At 38.3% G+C, this 18,739-nt stretch overlaps 2 protein-coding genes across 5 annotated transcripts in view; one reads left to right on the plus strand and one right to left on the minus strand.

Annotated features, from left to right (window-relative positions):
- LOC106154379 (uncharacterized) overlaps positions 1-4,636 on the minus strand; it is a 13,816-nt gene extending 9,180 nt beyond the window's left edge. Inside the window, exons 1-3 of the mRNA XM_086999116.1 lie at positions 4,485-4,636; positions 4,039-4,223; positions 3,649-3,754 (exon numbers count right to left, since the gene is read on the minus strand). Of these exons, the coding sequence (XP_086855242.1) occupies positions 3,649-3,754; positions 4,039-4,223; positions 4,485-4,521 (328 nt within the window). The 5' untranslated portion in view covers positions 4,522-4,636. The remainder of the gene's footprint in view (positions 1-3,648; positions 3,755-4,038; positions 4,224-4,484) is intronic.
- LOC106154381 (guanine nucleotide-binding protein subunit gamma-1) lies at positions 4,602-18,487 on the plus strand. Of its 4 annotated transcripts, XM_086999127.1 has the most exons (5): positions 4,602-4,764; positions 6,997-7,071; positions 11,222-11,300; positions 15,813-15,938; positions 17,065-18,487. In XM_086999127.1, exons 4-5 carry the CDS (start codon positions 15,915-15,917, stop codon positions 17,296-17,298), a joined length of 258 nt encoding a protein of 85 aa, XP_086855253.1. In that variant the 5' UTR covers positions 4,602-4,764; positions 6,997-7,071; positions 11,222-11,300; positions 15,813-15,914; the 3' UTR covers positions 17,299-18,487. The 4 variants fall into 4 exon arrangements, 3 of the variants coding, with proteins under 3 accessions (XP_086855253.1, XP_086855254.1, XP_086855255.1); XR_002886553.2 differs by lacking the exons at positions 15,813-15,938; positions 17,065-18,487 and adding an exon at positions 13,066-13,082; XM_086999128.1 differs by lacking the exon at positions 15,813-15,938.
- The last annotated feature ends 252 nt before the right edge of the window (positions 18,488-18,739 follow it).

The raw sequence follows: 18,739 nt of genomic DNA on the forward strand, positions 1-18,739 counted from the left end.
GTCAATTTTAAGGTCACATTTAGATTGCCAGTATATGACTTCCTATTCAACTTCAATAGTAACTATGGACCTATCTCTGCCAGTTTTGGAGATAAAAGGGAAGCAAAATTTGCAAAGTTCAATTCATGGTGAAAAGTAGGTCAAAGGTCAATTTTAAGGTCACATGTAGATTGCCAGTATATGACTTCCTATTCAACTTCAATAGTAACTATGGACCTATCTCTGCCAGTTTTGGAGATAAAAGGGAAGCAAAATTTGCAAAGTTCAGTTCATGGTGAAAAGTAGGTCAAAGGTCAATTTTAAGGTCACATTTAGATTGCCAGTATATGACTTCCTATTCAAGTTCAATAGAAACTATGGACCTATCTCTGCCAGTTTTGGAGATAAAGGAGAAGCAAAATATGCAAAGTTCAGTTCATGGTGAAAAGTAGGTCAAAGGTCAATTTTAAGGTCACATTTAGATTGCCAGTATATGACTTCCTATTCAACTTCAATAGTAACTATGGACCTATCTCTGCCAGTTTTGGAGATATAAGGGACTAAATGTTATAATTTTGGAGTTACCATAATGTGCCATAAATTTCCTACAGAAAAAATTAATTAAAATAAAGAAAAGGTCATTTTGGTCAAAATTCTTGAAATGGGAGGTGCTCTGAAGTTCCAGATGTTCAAATTTGATGAAATAATGTCATTTTTGACCACAAGTTGTCTGCTTTGCCAAGCCTTATGTTTTATTTTTCCGGAGTTCAAAATTTATTATCCATTACCGTACTGCACATTTTGCTTTCACCACCAATATGTACTTTTTGATACAGCGTAACTCGAAAACGGTATGGAATACAAAAAAACGGAGACCACCCCCAGTGTTGGTCTTTACATGCTCTACAAAATGCAAAAAAGAATGGGTGTCTAGCAATAACGGTTCCCAAATTAGAGACAGTTTTAAGTTTCGATATCTTATGGCCGCTACTCCCTTGAAAATGCACCGATTGACCCCAAATTCACGGAGATGAAAGATGACCCGAAGGGTAACAATTTCCATTAATATTATTAGTTAAGTCTGTGTGGTATCTGAATAAGGCCGCAAATAATTTTTTTTTTCGGCAAAAATTTTGTTTTTTTGAAAATTTTGGCCTGTTTGACCTTGAAATAAAGGTCAAAGGTCAAATCCAAGGGCATATATGAAATCTACACATATGACTTTTGGAAAGCTGTCTGTAGAAATTTTTCCCATAATTCCTTCCGTAGGGGAGATAATTAGCATTTAATTTTGCCATTTTTGGACAAGGGTGCATTGCAATGAGTGCCACACCTAGACCCCAATACCGACAAAGCCCAAATTTTACGTGGAACGAGTTGAGATTATAGGTGACCTAAATCCAAGAGATGGGTATGGAGGCCCTTACCGTCTAGGAGGAGAAGCGGTAACGGTGACTTGGCGGCGGAGCCGCAGGAGCCGGCGGAGCCGCAGGAGCCGGCGGAGCCGCAGGAGCCGGCGGAACATACGGGTCGGGACTAAAACCATGTGTACCGCCAGCGCCTACGCTGGTGGTACAATAATAAAATATTAGTATCACGGATATTCAGAAAATGTTCCTAGCAAAGGTCTTCAGGCCAAAGGAACTTCAAAGTCACACCTTGAAAATGCCAAAATGTAGACAAGACAGCACTGTCCTGAAATGTGTTTTTTTCCATTTTTAACAATTTTTTAACATATAACAAAATTAACAATTTACTGCCATTTATATATGATCAACTAAGAAAATTGATGAGATGGGAAAAATATCAATAGAACAGTGTTTAATGTCCAATTTCCTCCATTCTGAGTTTCTGAACATAGTCAATGAATGAATCTGACAAACTGCAATGATATGAGTTTATTTCCATTTTTGAAACTCTATTATACAATACATGATAACAAGTTTACCATCATTTTTACATAATCAACTAACAATGTTGTAAAGATGCAGGAAATGTCAAACAAACACCTTTACCAATCTTATTAGTTAAATAATGAGACTGTTAACATGCCTAAGAATTGTATCTGAGGAAATGTTTAAAAACAGCATAACTTATAAAATAATGGCCCGATTGTGCTGATTTTCAAACTTGACCTGCATTTTAGTAAGATTAATTACTCCTGTGAGTTTCATGACAACAGGTCTATCGGTTTTCCTTGAAATGTGTTAACAGTGTTGCACATATGCTGAAAAGTGAAAAAAACAGCATAACTACTAAAATAGTGGCCCGATCATGCCGATTTTCGAACTTGATCTGCGTTTTAGTAAGATTAATTACTCCTGTGAGTTTCATGACAACAGGCCTATCGGTTTTCCTTGAAATGTGTTAACAGTGTTGCATATATGCTAAAAAGTGAAAACACAGCATAAATACTACAATAATTGCCCAAACATGCTGATTTTCGAACTTGACCTGCGTTTTATGAATATTCATCAGCTCTGTAAATATAAAGCCAAAAAGTAAAACTGTCTTCCACTTATCGTGTTAACGATGAAAGTGCACGGCGACGGCGACGGCGACATCGACGGCGACAGGGACGGCGACAGGGACGACAGACGCAGGTGATGGCAATATGTACAGACACATCTGTGTCTGTACATAAAAAATTGCTAGCACTACCCCAGCTGCTGTGCCTACCTCTCCTGCTGGCAGTTGCATGTGTGGCTGTTCTAGTGGGCACTGCTATACCTACCTCTCCTGCTGGCAGTAGTATGTGTGGCTGTTCTAGTGGGCACTGCTATACCTACCTCTCCTGCTGGCAGTAGTATGTGTGGCTGTTCTAGTGGGCACTGCTATACCTACCTCTCCTGCTGGCAGTAGTATGTGTGGCTGTTCTAGTGGGCACTGCTATACCTACCTCTCCTGCTGGCAGTAGTATGTGTGGCTGTTCTAGTGGGCACTGCTATACCTACCTCTCCTGCTGGCAGTAGTATGTGTGGCTGTTCTAGTGGGCACTGCTATACCTACCTCTCCTGCTGGTAGAAGTATGTGTGGCTGTTCTAGTGGGCACTGCTATACCTACCTCTCCTGCTGGTAGTAGTATGTGTGGCTGTTCTAGTGGGCACTGCTATACCTACCTCTCCTGCTGGTAGTAGTATGTGTGGCTGTTCTAGTGGGCACTGCTATACCTACCTCTCCTGCTGGTAGTAGTATGTGTGGCTGTTCTAGTGGGCACTGCTATACCTACCTCTCCTGCTGGCAGTAGTATGTGTGGCTGTTCTAGTGGGCACTGCTATACCTACCTCTCCTGCTGGTAGTAGTATGTGTGGCTGTTCTAGTGGGCACTGCTATACCTACATCTCCTGCTGGTAGTAGTATGTGTGGCTGTTCTAGTGGGCACTGCTATACCTACCTCTCCTGCTGGTAGTAGTATGTGTGGCTGTTCTAGTGGGCACTGCTATACCTACCTCTCCTGCTGGTAGTAGTATGTGTGGCTGTTCTAGTGGGCACTGCTATACCTACCTCTCCTGCTGGTAGTAGTATATGTGACTGTTCTAGTGGGCACTGCTATACCTACCTCTCCTGCTGGTAGTAGTATATGTGACTGTTCTAGTGGGCACTGCTATACCTACCTCTCCTGCTGGTAGTAGTATGTGTTGCTGTTCTAGTGGGCACTGCTATACCTACCTCTCCTGCTGGTAGTAGTATGTGTGGCTGTTCTAGTGGGCACTGCTATAGAAAGTCTGGTACTCTCTGCTCTAGGTACCATGTGGGACACGTCTGACATCGCACTCTGATTTCATGGCACATTTAAGGAGGGAAAATATTTGATGATATTTATACTGGGTCCAATAGTATTAAATTTAACAAATACTAACGTTCTGTTACTGTAATTGGAATACTGATATTTGCTGAACTAAATCATTGCCATTTTTTATAAGCACGTGCATTTTTAATCTACGTACATTTTCGTACAGTAATACTAGCTTCTGACTGTTAATTTACATGTATGGTACTGTATGAACAATTTCATTATGTACAACAGTAGCATCGAGAACACCTTAAAGCATATATTACCTCCAGTCTGCTCCTGTTGGTGGTGACATTACTGAGTCTGCTGCTGAGTCTGTTCCTGAGCCGTTCTGCCAAGGTCAGATTGAGGGACTCCTCCAACACGGGGCTCTCGCTGTAAGGCACAGCAAACTTTTTGGCTGGCGGCAGCGGGGCGCTGGACTCGTTCTCCTGACTACCTGAGCTCTCAGCTAATACATAATACAATGATTATCAATACTTGGGTTAACTCAGCGTGATCTTATTTAACACTGACAAATATACACGTCTACAGTCTATTGTATAAAATACCCCGAATTGCCAAACTCAGAAACTGTCTGAGATATAAGTCACATCACCGTTAGCAACATGCAAGCCAATAGCACACGATACAAGCCCAAACACTACCTACGCTCTAAAGGTCAACACTTTCTTGCAATTTTAATGACAGACTGCTACTATATATTTCTTACACTTCTTTGCTGGCGTTTGTTTCTTTCGTGTTTTCATTTTTGACAAAGTTGGTTCTTTCCCGCTTTTCTGGTGGTAAACTCAAACACGCGAGTAAACTCCCGAGAGGAATGCCTCTGCCGCGCGCACTTGTCGAGATGAACCCAAAACGAGGTCGTGTTCTCCAAGGCAGCCATATTTGTGTCAAAGAAAAGTCGGGCTTATGATTTAATCGGTGCTGGGGCTTTAACTGCTATTGCCAGAAACCTAGAGTCTTTTGAGTTTTGAAGTTATTGCTGATAGGTAAGTGTTGCACCCTTTGTAATGATTTTCTAGTCAGGGATACTACTTCAATTATATTGTTAAATTTATGGGTGGGGCAAATGCATGGAATGCGAAGTTATGTTTTCTTAGAGACGTCATAATTATTCTGTTGAATTTTCTTTTTTTTAATATGTGGAAAATACTCTCTGTTGCATATGTTGCTGTGGTTAAAAAAAACAAGACGATAACCTATCGTGGATGTATTCAAGAAGTTTCTTTGAGCATAACATTTGTTTACACAGAGAAAGAGAGGTAATAACTATGCAAATATCATTCATTGTGGAGCCCGGTTGCCAGTGACATCCATCAGTTGAACACTATGACTTGTAAATGGTGACAGTTGATACAGTGCGTACTGAGTTGAGAAGAAATACAGACGTCATCACTGTATAATTGGCTTCTTACAGTCACAAGCATCAATGCATTGCAAACATTGACACATCACAGGGGTGACTTGATGTGTTGTTGCTGCATGTTTCCCGTGTTTTAGTTATAAAGCATGCAAAATAGGATATGAGGATATCATTGAACTGACCTTGTTAATCTTTGAATAAAGAAACGTTCTCAAAGAGCACCAAATTGACGTGGGTTTTTTAATTTTCCACCCACAATACGTCTTTTGACTGACATACACATTATGTGTTCATGACCAGTGTGTATTTACTTACAACTTAGAAAACCAAACACTTTGAAAGGGAATCGGGGGAGGGGGGGGGGCACTGTGTTTTCATTATTTAAAAAAAAAGCTTTATATAGTTTATGCAGCAGAAACAATTGACAGTTAAAATATAATTACTGTATATTGATGTATTGTTTTCTGAATTATAATAGTTACATATTAGTTACAGTGAACTTGTAAGGAATTTATGCTAACTACTGTACTAGGAGTACATTTCATAGGGAAGAACTTTTTCCAACATCAAAGCCTATTTGCTAAGTAGTAACTACAATATTAAATTTTGTTTATAAATGAATTGGTATCCTTGCAGAATATGCTTTGGTAAATTCATGAACAAAATTCCTAAAGCCACATTTGTCAAATTCACATGACGTGATGTACAGGATAATATTTACTACTATTAAGGCTTCGTTCACATGCAATGTCTATTTTCTAAATTCTATTTTCTATTTGCGGTATGTGTTATGATCACGGTCTGTGGCCTGAATATCCCGCGGCGTTATTACTGGCAGCGCGAGCCAGTTACTATAAGTTATTACGTAATTACAAGGCGGGATATTCAGGGCACAGACCGTGATCATAAGATAGCGCAAATAGAAATTAGAAAATAGACATTGCATGTGAACGAAGCCTAAGAGTATAAATCACAATGTTGCAAAGGCATACTGAATTTTCCATCATCAGGATATAAGAATAGTGAACATGTGGAATGCACATAAAGAAATAAAAAAGGAAAAGAAGGAAGTCATGTTTCATAGCTGTTACAAATTGCAAAATTGTTTAGAAATAAACAAATGAACAGTTTGATAAGGAATCGGTTGTGATTGCTCATTAATTTTCAGTATGTATTGTCCATCATATTCTCTCTGTTGGCTGTTATATTTTTTTGTTCATATGGCCTACATTTGCTGCTAATTGATTTACATGTAGGCTTAGAGCAGTGCAAGTATTGATATTTTCATCAGATTACAAATGAAGTTATGCAGACACTCCAAGCATTAACAAAGCTGATTTGACAGGACCAGGTGCAGAAATAAATAATCTACCATATTGTATTGGTACTTGATCTCCACATGTAATAGAGCACAATTTCACACGTTTCAAAATGTGAATGACTCTAAATTATCAGCTCGCTATTGTAACAGACTAAAACATTCATGTTCAAGCTTCTAAGGAAGCACTTGGTTTGAATGCATTTGTGACAAATGACTTTTTCACAGCACACAATTTTCAGTACCAACATGAAGAGCATAGAATTCCAACATAACTGTGCAATTCAGAACAAATTTATTACCAGGAACACAGGAATGAAAAGCAAAAGAAGCCCAACTTTTGACCCCCGATATTGTGGCAGTGATACACATGCATAGTTGAGCAAAGGACAATCAGCATACAGTGTCAGCTCTGTTGTAGCTCAACCTGTAAGAAAAATCAATGCCAGCTAGCTATTTATCCTTTTGCCAGTGCAGTTTCTTTACAGAGATGAATTGCCATTAACTACTCTGTCTTAATGCATCCATTTGTATTTTCAGTTTGTTAGTTGAGTGGCCAGATAAGAGAAGAAACTGAGCAAGGCGACCTTTCCAGTTGTTTTTGCAGTCAATCTGGTAAGTCAGTGGAGAGCCCTCTGTTTTGAGACCTGGACACGTGCCGTGCACGCCGCCTATATAACCAGAGGTCCCAGCAGGGTTTAAACTTTCATGACTCTCAATCAGAAAATATTAGTTTAGACCCGATTTATTCTCTGCCATTCATGCCCTTTCACAAGTGGAATCACTGGAGACCTTTTCTCCATTCCCAAGGCAGTATCAGGCAAGCCACAGGGAGCAAATTCAATCAATCCATTACTTATATAAATAATTACTAGTGATCCATAGCTTGGGCACTTTTCCCAGCATGGAACAGCATTCCCATCACTTATTCAAAGGATCTAGATTGTGGTAAGATTTTCATAGCGTGGGTGGTTTGTGTACTGAGATGGGTTGACTTGCTACTTTCAGTATTATTTCTTTTACATCAGGAGATGAATTTTCATGTGCTTTTCCCCACTGCTCTCCGATCAATATGGCTCTGATTTAGACACACCACTGCAGGGGCGTTAAGTGACACAAGATGAATAAATCCAATATACTTATCTTAAACTTTTTAGCACCAAGTTCCCCCCTAGTAATTTTAGGTTTGTGTAAGGTTATGCCAACAGGAATATATTGATGTTTTACATTATTTTAAAAATAAAATCTTGCTCAAGTCAGGGCAAGTTAGTGATTGTACTAATAGAATCAAACAAAGCCTGACCTTTGCTTTTGGCACTAAACCTTGGCTATGATGCAGAACAGATCTTTTGGGGTTTTTTTCTTGTGAATTATTGGTACTATTATCATCCTTTGGGTCAACTAGCAACATCAGCAGAGACATGCTCAGACCAGACTGGCTCCAGACTAGTCCTAGTATTTCATTTGTCTGACTACTAGTAGGTGACTGAATATATATATATATATATATATATATATATATATATATATATATATATATATATGTATGTTAGCCTCCACAACAGATAGTGTCCAATATATAGCCTCAGAGAGGTTGGTCTAGTATGTGGCCACATATTAGTACAAAACTCCCCATAAAACAGATTTTGAGTACACTCAAATACTTTTCCCAAAAGGCCCAATGTCAGCATCATCTTATGTATTCACTCAAAACACCACATGTATATATTTCCATCTCATTTCTTGTGAATTTGGTTTCAACCTAGCACACTCTATCTTGCCTTAACCTGCACAGGATGTTGATGTCGACATACTCTGATGAACTCAAAATGTGTGTGAAACAGCATATTTCAATGACATATATTTTAATTAGCATATATCATATGTATCATTTTTTAAAATCAGTTGATTTTGGTATGGTATGGTATAAAAAACGTATTTGTGTAGAACAAATCTGTCTATACATTGCAGTATTATCAAGGTTCTACCAAAAAAAAAAAAAAGTAGCCAGTTCAGATATAGATACTTTACTAGTGAGGAAGGAGCTCTAATGTTGTTAGGTATTAACCATTTGGGATATGGTAAAAGGACTGATCCCCTTGTGTAGTACTCCTTCACTGCTGTAATCAGACTAGTTTTCAGCATAAATCAGAAATCCATTTTTTTCCTTGGTGGCTTTCCACTAAAAGCAAGTCCCATAGCCCCCTGTTGTAAGACCACCACCATTTCTTTCTACTTCAAAGTTTTATTTTTTCTTACAAATTCAGAACTGATGTACTTGTATATTAGGCGTCTTAAAATAATAAGGATAATAGTAAATAATAATAATAATACTTTGAGCATATAATGAGTTATGTTTATAAGCTCTCTAAACTTCTGTCTGTATACCATTTGGAATAATAAAAAGACAGCCACAGTATCTGTTCTGGTGTATACATCAAGGGCTGCAAACACAGCATCATCATGATCTGATGTGTAAGACCCCATTCCCATAGATTTTAGATCAATCTATCCCTGTGGGGAGACTCACTAGATTACTGTCAGCTTAGCCAGCTTAAGCGTCTGTCCCGCCTACTTAAAGCTATAAGGGGGTAATTAACTATGGTGCGCGCTTGGCTGACTGCAATTTAGTGTGAACCCCCAGGGAGTTGGGTCGATCTAAATCTAAATCTCTGGATCGATCTAAATCTCTGGGAATGCACCCTTAGTTCAGAGTAATAATGGAGACTGATGCCAGCCAATCCTGGAAACCAGTTTTCTCTGTAATCATTGTGGCCATCAATGTGGCCTCTTAAGTCATTTATTACATGGGATTCCAAATGTCACTGTTCACTGTGAAGATCAAGAGAACTGGGTACGGTAATGACGCAATCTTTTCGATGGGTGAAAATGATCAAACTTTGAGATACATCATTTTAAAACCATAAAAATTATATTTTTATATAGCAAATGTGGTGCTTTTAATGCATAGAATAGGACTATAAGGTAGTCTGCTTTTCAATTTTGTTGCCACCACTGAATAGGATTGCTCGTATTTTAAGAAATTATGGCTTCGTTCACATGCAATGTCTATTTTCTATTTTCTATTTTCTATTTTCGGTATGTCTTATGATCACGGTCTGTGCACTGAATATCCCGCCGCGTAATTACTGGCAGCGCGAGCCAGTTACTTATAGTAACTTATAGTAACTGGCTCGCGCTGCCAGTAATTACGCCGCGGGATATTCAGTGCACAGACCGTGATCATAAGACATACCGAAAATAGAAAATAGAAAATAGACATTGCATGTGAACGAAGCCTATTACTTTAAAAAACAGTATCTGTAAAATTCACAATTTTCCACCATTGAAAAGATGGAGTAATTATACCCCCTTTACACTGGACGGCGTCCTTTCTGCGTCCTTTCAGCGACCATGAAATTTGGCATCGCTGTGGTCTTAATAAGGAGGCATGAGCATTGATTTTGTGACAGAATGAATGCTCAATGATCGGCTAGTTGTCGGCAAGTAAAGCAATATAATTTTTTAACTCTCAAATGAGGCCGTACTGCTGGACGCAGAAAAAACGCCGTCCAGTGTAAAGGGGGCTTTACCATACACTGCTGCAGTGGTTGATAGACTGTCAGGGAAAAGTTACCATGGTTCCAATATAACACTGATTGCTCAAGGCCAGGGTAAGAATAGTGATTTAAAATGAACTGAAAAGATGTAGTGAGTATGAAATGGAATAAAGCTAGATATGGATATATACCTTTGGATTTTGGCATTCTCTCTGTCAAGCAATTGCAGCAGCAGTGATTGGATTTCTGTAAAAAAAAAATTAAAAACTGGTAAAATAGAAATGTGTTCATGATTTGAACAGGGGCCGTAAAGAGCACTCGCACTCGTCCATTTCCATAAAACACGGATATAAAAAGTATAATGGCTTCCTGTAATTCTTAGCTAGGTAGCTACATACATATGGTCTATTGATTTATTAAACCAGAAACTATCGTGGAAAATCCTGAAAGAACACTTAATCTGATTATTTCAGGAGACAGTTGAAAGGGACATTAAGTAGGATATATCATCTTTTTTTCAAACAAGGTTTAACCTGGTAATGTCATTTGAGCAGAGCCAGCCTATTGCCCTAATCGCCAGTACAGGAAGTGAGCTCCAATGGGAGGGAGAGAGATGCGTTTTTAACATTATACATCAGAATATCTTGTGGGGTTGCTTGGGAGCACTGCTTCCAAGTAGTTCATAAAAAGATGTCATGTGTTTTTTGGGATTTAAAGGTACATTATTGTTACAAGGATTCATAATCTTGTAATTTTCAGCTGAATTTATTTGATACTTAATGTGTGTGTGTGCGTGCATTAATGCTTGTTCTAGATTTAATTGTATCAATTTCATTAGTGATCTTATTATGTGAATTTGACCAGTCTAATAAGCCAATCCTATCTTGTTTAAAACTTTTTTGGTTGCGCAGATTGATTTTGTAGTCGTAAATTGCCTTAGGGCAAAAATGCGATGAAGCTAAATAGGAATAGTGATTTTGCTTATTATAGAATTTTTAAAGCCACTTAACGTTCTAACTAAAGCGACAGTGATGAATTCCCCTTTTCTCTTTTGTCATATTTTGCTTGAAATGATCACTATTAATGCTCTCTTGGGCACCCTCACTTCTCAGCTTCATCTCACAATACACATATCCCTGCTCGTTAACTCACAAATGTAGTCATTAGTCTTTATCCGGAGATTTATAGGACTTCTTATGTTGCAGTGCACCAGCTTTGCTGCCAGCACTCTGAGCTTGGCAACTGATACAGCCACCAAGGAAGACAAGAACAGATTACTAGTTGGTGAGTAGTTGCAATTGAAGGCTGGGAGAAGAATTCGGGCTTATTTCCCAATGACACTAACTTTATACCTAGATCGATCCAACTCCATGGGGACTCTTGCTGAATGCAATCATATTGAACAAATTAATATGCCTCTTCTTGATTCCAACATACTTGTATAATCACCAGTTTTTCTGCAGTGTACACAACACCAGGGGGAGGTGTGTTAGTCTGGTAATATAACTGCATTCAGCCAGAGTTCTCAACACCAGGAGGAGGTGTGTTAGTCTGTTAATATAACTGCATTCAGCCAGAGTTCTCAACACCAGGGGGAGGTGTGTTAGTCTGGTAATATGACTGCATTCAGCCAGAGTTCTCAACACCAGGGGGAGGTGTGTTAGTCTGTTAATATGACTGCATTCAGCCAGAGTTCTCAACACCAGGAGGAGGTGTGTTAGTCTGGTAATATAACTGCATTCCGCCAGAGAGCCTGCGGAGTTGGTAAGATCTACGTAGAACAATACTTCATTGGGAGTGAGCCCTTTGACACACACGTTAAGTTCCACAAAACCCCTACCACCCAAATACCTTGGCCTTCCTGCATGCGCAGCTGCATTGGCTTCATTGCATTCAAGCCTATCCAACTACCAGACTCAGCATCGAATGATCCTAAATTCACTGATAGGTCGGATCATGCTTCCCATTTTCAAGGTGTGTATCAGTACACATTTCACTGTATCATACCCCAGGACAAATTTTGTAGAAGTAGCGCATGAATCCTGATAAGATGCACTACTTTCCAAACCTGCTCAGAATCATCGCTATCACATTGCACAACAGGCAAGAGGGTGCTGCGTCTGATACTTCGAAGCACCGATGAATTTTTTATTTTTCGTTGCCGAGTCTGGTAGTTGGGTAGGCCTGGCATTGGAAATGTACTGCATAGAAAAGACATGTTTGTGTCCAAAATTTTGACAGTTGTGGATTTTGATTCTAAGCTTCACGTGTTGCAATTCATTACACTCTATCCATTGGATGTTGTTGTTGTATTCCTTAGTTACTTAACACTTTTTTTACTCAGAAGTGAAAATCGCCTGTGCCAGCAACAAAACCATGCATGAATTCGTGTGATATTCAGTATGCTTTCTTTGTCGTGTTCTCACAACTTTATTGTAATGTGTAAAATTGATATTGTAAGCTGCTTTAGTTTCTCTTGTAACTGTTGTCATTAGTAGTACTAATGTTAAGATGTCAGATGCTAAGTGGCAGAGTAGCTGTACGGTAATAACTCACTGAGTTTGAACAAAATTTATTAATAGTAGTTCCCAAAGCAATCCTCTGTTAACAAATCCATAGAAGCTGATTCATATGTAACATTGTTTTGAAAAATGAGTTGGAACATGTCAGAGGATATGTTTTTGTAAAAAATGAGAACTGCAGATCTTGAAAAATGAAATATGAACGAGAAACTTTGTTAAAATTTGTGAATGCTTACCGTACAAAGCTGGATGTCAGGAATTAGGAAAGGGGGGACTCATTAATTTCCTTTCAGTTAAAAAAAGGATTCCTATTGTAGTAATGTGGGATTTTTGAGAAGTTGGGCAGATAAAAACATTTTTGGTTGAACAAATAATTATTTTCAGTTTGTCAAATTTGTCAACTCAGAAGAAATTTTTTCCTATGAAAACTCCCACTTCCTGACTCCAGTATTCACTGTGTTCTCTAGTGCACACGTCACTGCATGAACTTTGTAGTCTGCATGTTGTTTTTTCTTCCTTTTGTGTAGGTTTCAAACATGTCCAGTGTCCAGCACCAGCGTAAGGTCGTAGAACAGCTACGTCGCGAGGCACAGTTACAGCGCAAGCCAGTGTCGGCAGGGACGCGCAATATCATTAATTATTGCAATCAAAACATGAGCAGTGATGCTCTCGTTGTTGGGTTTGCTTCCCCGAAAGAAAATCCATTCAAAGAAAAGAGCAGCTGTGTAATACTATAGGGATGAACAGAAACTGGCTTTCATGGGACTTTTTTTTCTTTTGCTGTGTCTGGGTTATGTCCTCTAGTCATACCCTCACCACCAGTATAACAACTTCTGAGCTAACCAAGTTTTATAAGACAATGATATAAATATATATATATATAAATATATTGTCCCCATATGTTGGATGTATATGAATTTCTATGTATTAGCCTTGGGAGGTTTATATTTTGTATCTGACTGAAGTAAAGATAATCTGAAATGAAAAATGTGATACAAATCAGAAATACGGAGATTAGATGCTTAATTTAATCTGTATATCCTCTGAAATCCTTGCCCTGAAAATGTTCTTTTTTCCTACCAAAGATAAATAAAGAGTTTCATTGATCTTTTCCCTTGCCTTTATTTATAATCTTGAGTCATTTACCTGAAAAATGCTAAGAATATTTTTCCAGTTTAATGGAACTTCCCTGCAATTGTTTCTGTCTATCATTATAGGTGGCAGCACCAGCCTGTCACAAAAAGTAGTCTTGGTAGCTTGTCTTGGTGAACATACCATAGCATGTATTAAAATCAACGTATCCAGTAATATTTGTCAGTCAAATTAACCAGCTTGAAAGTTTATTGATATTTACTCGTCTGATGTTTGTGTTGTGTAAAAAGCTCTGTCGTTCTCGTGTTTACAAGTGGAAAAGATAAGGTTTTGTACATCCCGTGCTGACGAGTTTTATTTGTAGATCAAAATGGCTATGGCCACCAGTTTGTTGCCCACTGCCCATGGGTGACTATTCAACTCTTGGTATTTACTGTCTTTACTCAGGGGCAAGTTACTTTGAAACATAAAAAAGAAAAAACTTTGTAAGTGACCATGAAGGTACAGTCCAGTCTAAAAATTGTCAAAAAAATTGCAAGTTTTTTCCACTTGTCATCTTGAACTGAGCTCAAATCTTTGTCTGCTTCTTGTGTAATATTGTATTGTGGTTTCCAGTGTTCTGTGTATGTATCTACTACAGTATGCTTCTGTACTGAAATAAACTCTTCTTGGGTGTTTAAAACTTTACTGATATTCCTGTTGTAAAGTGCAGTGTAGTCAATGTGAGTATCGTAAGTTTCGTAACTGAATTTTTTTATTCAGGTTCATATTAATTTGGCCATATTATATACTTGGGATTACAGCGGAAGCTGTGGAAAGGGGATTTTGCTACTGTCTAGAAACGGGAAATTTAAGATATTTTGGTATAATTGAGTTAATTAAAAAAAATCAATAATGTGTGCTCGCCGCCCGGTCTTACTGAATGTCGTGCACTTAATCCACTCGTTAAATGTGACCACAGCTGATCACCCACTTATCCCTCTCTCCCACCATTTCCATCCCTCTCTCCCACCATTTCACCAAAACACGTTTCAGGGCAGACGAGGTCGTTATTGCGTTTGCTCACCAACCGCATCTCCCGATGTTCAACCGAATGAGGTTCCTTGTTTTTGCGTAACTAAACGATGAAGACCTTTCAGCGAGGGGCCCTGGGCGTTTACCAGAGCCCCATCCCACGTGGATCAGACATGTCCTAGTAAATATTTGGTTAAAGATATAAGCTATAAATAAGTGATATATAAGACGTCAAATAAAAAAATAATTCCTATGTTACAATTGTTATAAATTTTAAGAATAGTTAAGCAGTGCCTCAGCCCGATAGCGGCACGTGAGACGTGGGTCTCATTCTGATTATAAGCCCCAGTAAGGTAGTACATATTTCTACTCGCTACCACCAGTCATATCGCGGCAACCCTCTGGAAGCGGCAAGGTGAGTTTTGTCTCGGGTGATGGTACATTGTATGTGCGAGTCCCAGCACGTCCTTCTCCTGCACTGTTTTATCCATTGCCACTGGGGAAGAAACTACGTAATTACAACTGTTTATGAATTTGCATTTTTCTCGTGGCCAAAATATTGGATTGATTGCTTACACTACCGCTCTGTTGACTTTGCGTGTGGACCAGTGTTAGGTCTGTCATATTGCCGCCTTTTCCCGCCGCCTTTCCTACCCGTATGACATTTTAGTGTGACCCCTTGCTAATGATTAAAACTTCAACGAAATTTCTGTTTGTGACATGCCCCCTCACTCCACTCCGGTATCAGCTTTATGTATAATAGCATGGTTTTTTTATTCGTTCTTGAAATCGCATACAATCTGGCTTATTTCATCCTCCTTGCTTTCCACGTAGTCTTTTACATTATAAGTGTTAGTAGGCGCTTCTAGGAATGTGTTGATTGTGAAATGAAACCTGCGTCGTCTTTTCTAGACCCAAATTACTTTTCATGCAGAAAACCTCTAATTTGACGACGATATCATATTAAAGAAAAAATATTTATAAAATAACATATTACACGACAAACTGGCGTGGCCGCTCTCCACCCACAAGCTGCTTATTGCGTTCTCTAAGCACTCTCTCCCCCTTATTCATTGCATGTGTAGTGAATCGATGTTTAATTTCGTTTGTTCTTTTATTCTGTAGTTCATAGTCATTCTTTTAAGTTTATGGTTTTTGTTTCTTGTAGTCTTAGCTGTGCTGGCATCCTATGACGAAGGCCTTGCCCGGGGACTTGTTCTGTCTCTGTGCTGCAGAAGTTTTGGTTTGAATTCTAAGTGATCTCTAAATCATGAACCAGCAAATTTATGCAAGAGTAAGCAGTTACTGTTTATTTTTATTGCACTCTTGACCACCTAGAAGTTCTGTCTGCTTGAAATATCTGAATTTTGTTAGATCCCATTTCTATCAATTCTGTTTTATTTATCGTAGGCAATTTAATACCTACATGCGGCTGCTTGTCGCGGAATAAAACCACAAAATAAATAAGTATAAAGACCATAATGCAACAATTTCATCTCGTGTTTGCCAGCAATTTTCCAAATTTCGACATTCTTTCTGCCATCGATATTCTGTAGTTGAGGCTGCTACATGCCAACGCTCATGCTGCTAACAAAATTGGGTTTCAAGCAGGAAGGCGACAGTGGTAGGCCTACTTTTTATACGCGTGACACTGAAATAAAGGAATAAAATGATATATACAGGTTTATTTTCGAAGGCTGATTGTTAGTGGAGTTAGACTGGCCGTCTGACGTGACGTGGGTATTTCCTAGGGCTTGTTATTTACCTCAAAAAACTGTTTCTTCTTGGAATATTAATATATAACGTGTCCCATACTACATGTTCATATTGTTCAATCAAACAAAACGATCAGATACCTCACTGATACTTATGCACACTTGCTTTCAACATTCTTAAATACTCAGAGCATCTATAGTCACATCTTAGATAGCAATGTTTCTCCAATGTTTCATTAAAAGCATGAATCGTAGACAGATATCGCAGTGTTTAGTGGCATGTTCTATACTACGTGAGTTGTGTCTTCTATTCTTCTGGCTGGGCACTTCTTGAAAACCTCTCTTGGTCGCCTATTAAAAAGGAAAATTTGACCTTGAATTCGTATGTGAACATAGGCCCGAGGAAACAACAACAGTATTTTTAAAAATACGGCCATCTGTGTGTTTATTTACATGAGAATGCCTTTCTGAACGCAGAGGCATTAGTACCAGAGTATGTTTTATTTCATCCCCTTTCCTATTAAATCAAATTTTATACAAATCCGCAGTGATTTTTCCCCCATTTTCAAAGCTGATACTGTAACTCGGAAATTCCGTTTGAAAATGAGCTAATTTATTGAAAGATAACCATAATGTCAGTCCGACCTGTCACCTGGCTGTGAATTGTGTGTATTGTTTCTCCACGTTTTCCTGTGTTACTTGCAGGATACTCGTTATCTTCTGAACATGAACAAGTTTCAAGAAGGTTTACAGCAACAGCGAAAGCTGGTGGAGCAACTCCGTTTAGAAGCCAGCGTTCGTCGGCTCCCGGTGTCGGAATGCGTGGAGGAGTTGAAGAAATACTGTCTTCAGCACCAGGAGGACGACGTGCTGATCACGGGCTTTGCCAAACAGAGTGATAACCCCTTCAAGGAAAAGGGAGGCTGCACCATATTATGATTACACTTACCGCAAGTTCTTGAACTTTTCTACTTTGATACTAGATATGATGCTACTATTATCAAACTGTTGGCGAATTGGCCTATTTGACATGTGTTGTAAAACGTATTTTCTAAGGACGTAAGTGGTTGAAGCGATGATCTGAATACTTATACATAGAATATTTGACATAGATCTGTAGTAGTAATAATTATGAACGTGCACATTGTGTAGTACACCGACTTTTACTAGATGGAGAATGCTGCACGGAGTAGTACAGAAATATACAGATCTTTTTTTATAAAAAGGCAAACTATTTTTGGAAAATTGTGAGTTTGATCTTTTGAAAAAAAAAAAAGAAACCAACAAAGGTGTTTTCAATGTGCATGTTTGTTTTTGTAGAACGCGTAGTTGTAGTTTATGTCTGTCGATTTATAAGTAGGTCTGAATGTTTTCAAAGTTTATATCTTAGATATGTTAGGGTGATAAACCGGGATGTGTAGTTGAAGTATCGGGGAAGCTACCCTATCATCACTCTCCTTTCTTTCTTGGTCCTCTTCAAAAATGCTCCATTCATTCTTATCCTTAATCTTTTTCGTTTGTTCTGAATAATTACATCTTATCTCTATTTTTATGGTGTTTTTTCCGAGTTGAACGGCCACAGACGCCCTGTTGTGAGTCCAACAAACAATTTCTTCCAACTTTTTCTAAGAGCCCAACAAACGATTTTTCCCAACTTTTTCTTACAGCCCCAAATCATGTCTTACATTTATGCACGTCTATTTTTCTCTGTTCTTCCTGGCCGGCTTATGGCCTATAGACCCGATACCCTACACACGATACAAATAAGTGAGACACTTACCAAGTGATAAACTTAATAAGCTTCCCAATTTTATTACATATGTTATCCAGAGCTGTGAAGTAGAGAAATAATAGATTACAATATAACTATATTATAATACACGTTTCTCGCCAAAGTTTTATCCACCAAGTATAGGTATTTGTCTTAGTTGTAATGCATGGAGAGTAAGTGTATGAGACAAAGCCGCTTTTATTGAGAAAATAGTGTTCAAATAAAATGGTATATCTTTTAATGAAATTATTAATTAAAAGTTATGAAGTAATTAAGTGCAATACTACGCAACTGTAGCTTGTCTATAGCTGCTTGAATGGTGTACATGTATGAGTAATAAAATGAAATTCATATTTATCTTGTTCTTAACATGTGTTTTATTAGGAAAGGCACAAGCGTTTCAATGATAGTAACTTGGTGAAAAAAAATAACGGATTGTGTCAAATAATGAGTAGCATGATTTGAATCAATCAGGTATATTTTTAATGAAAATCGCTTTTACAATAATACATCACAAGATTAATACCTTCATCTACATGTACCACCAAAAAGGTTTTACAGAATCGTGAAAAATAGTCTTACAACAAATAACGATCTGATCGTGCCAAT

Source organism: Lingula anatina, chromosome 1 (assembly GCF_051362555.1).
Source record: "Lingula anatina isolate TDL-2025a chromosome 1, LinAna3.0, whole genome shotgun sequence".
Classification (NCBI taxonomy): domain Eukaryota; kingdom Metazoa; phylum Brachiopoda; class Lingulata; order Lingulida; family Lingulidae; genus Lingula; species Lingula anatina.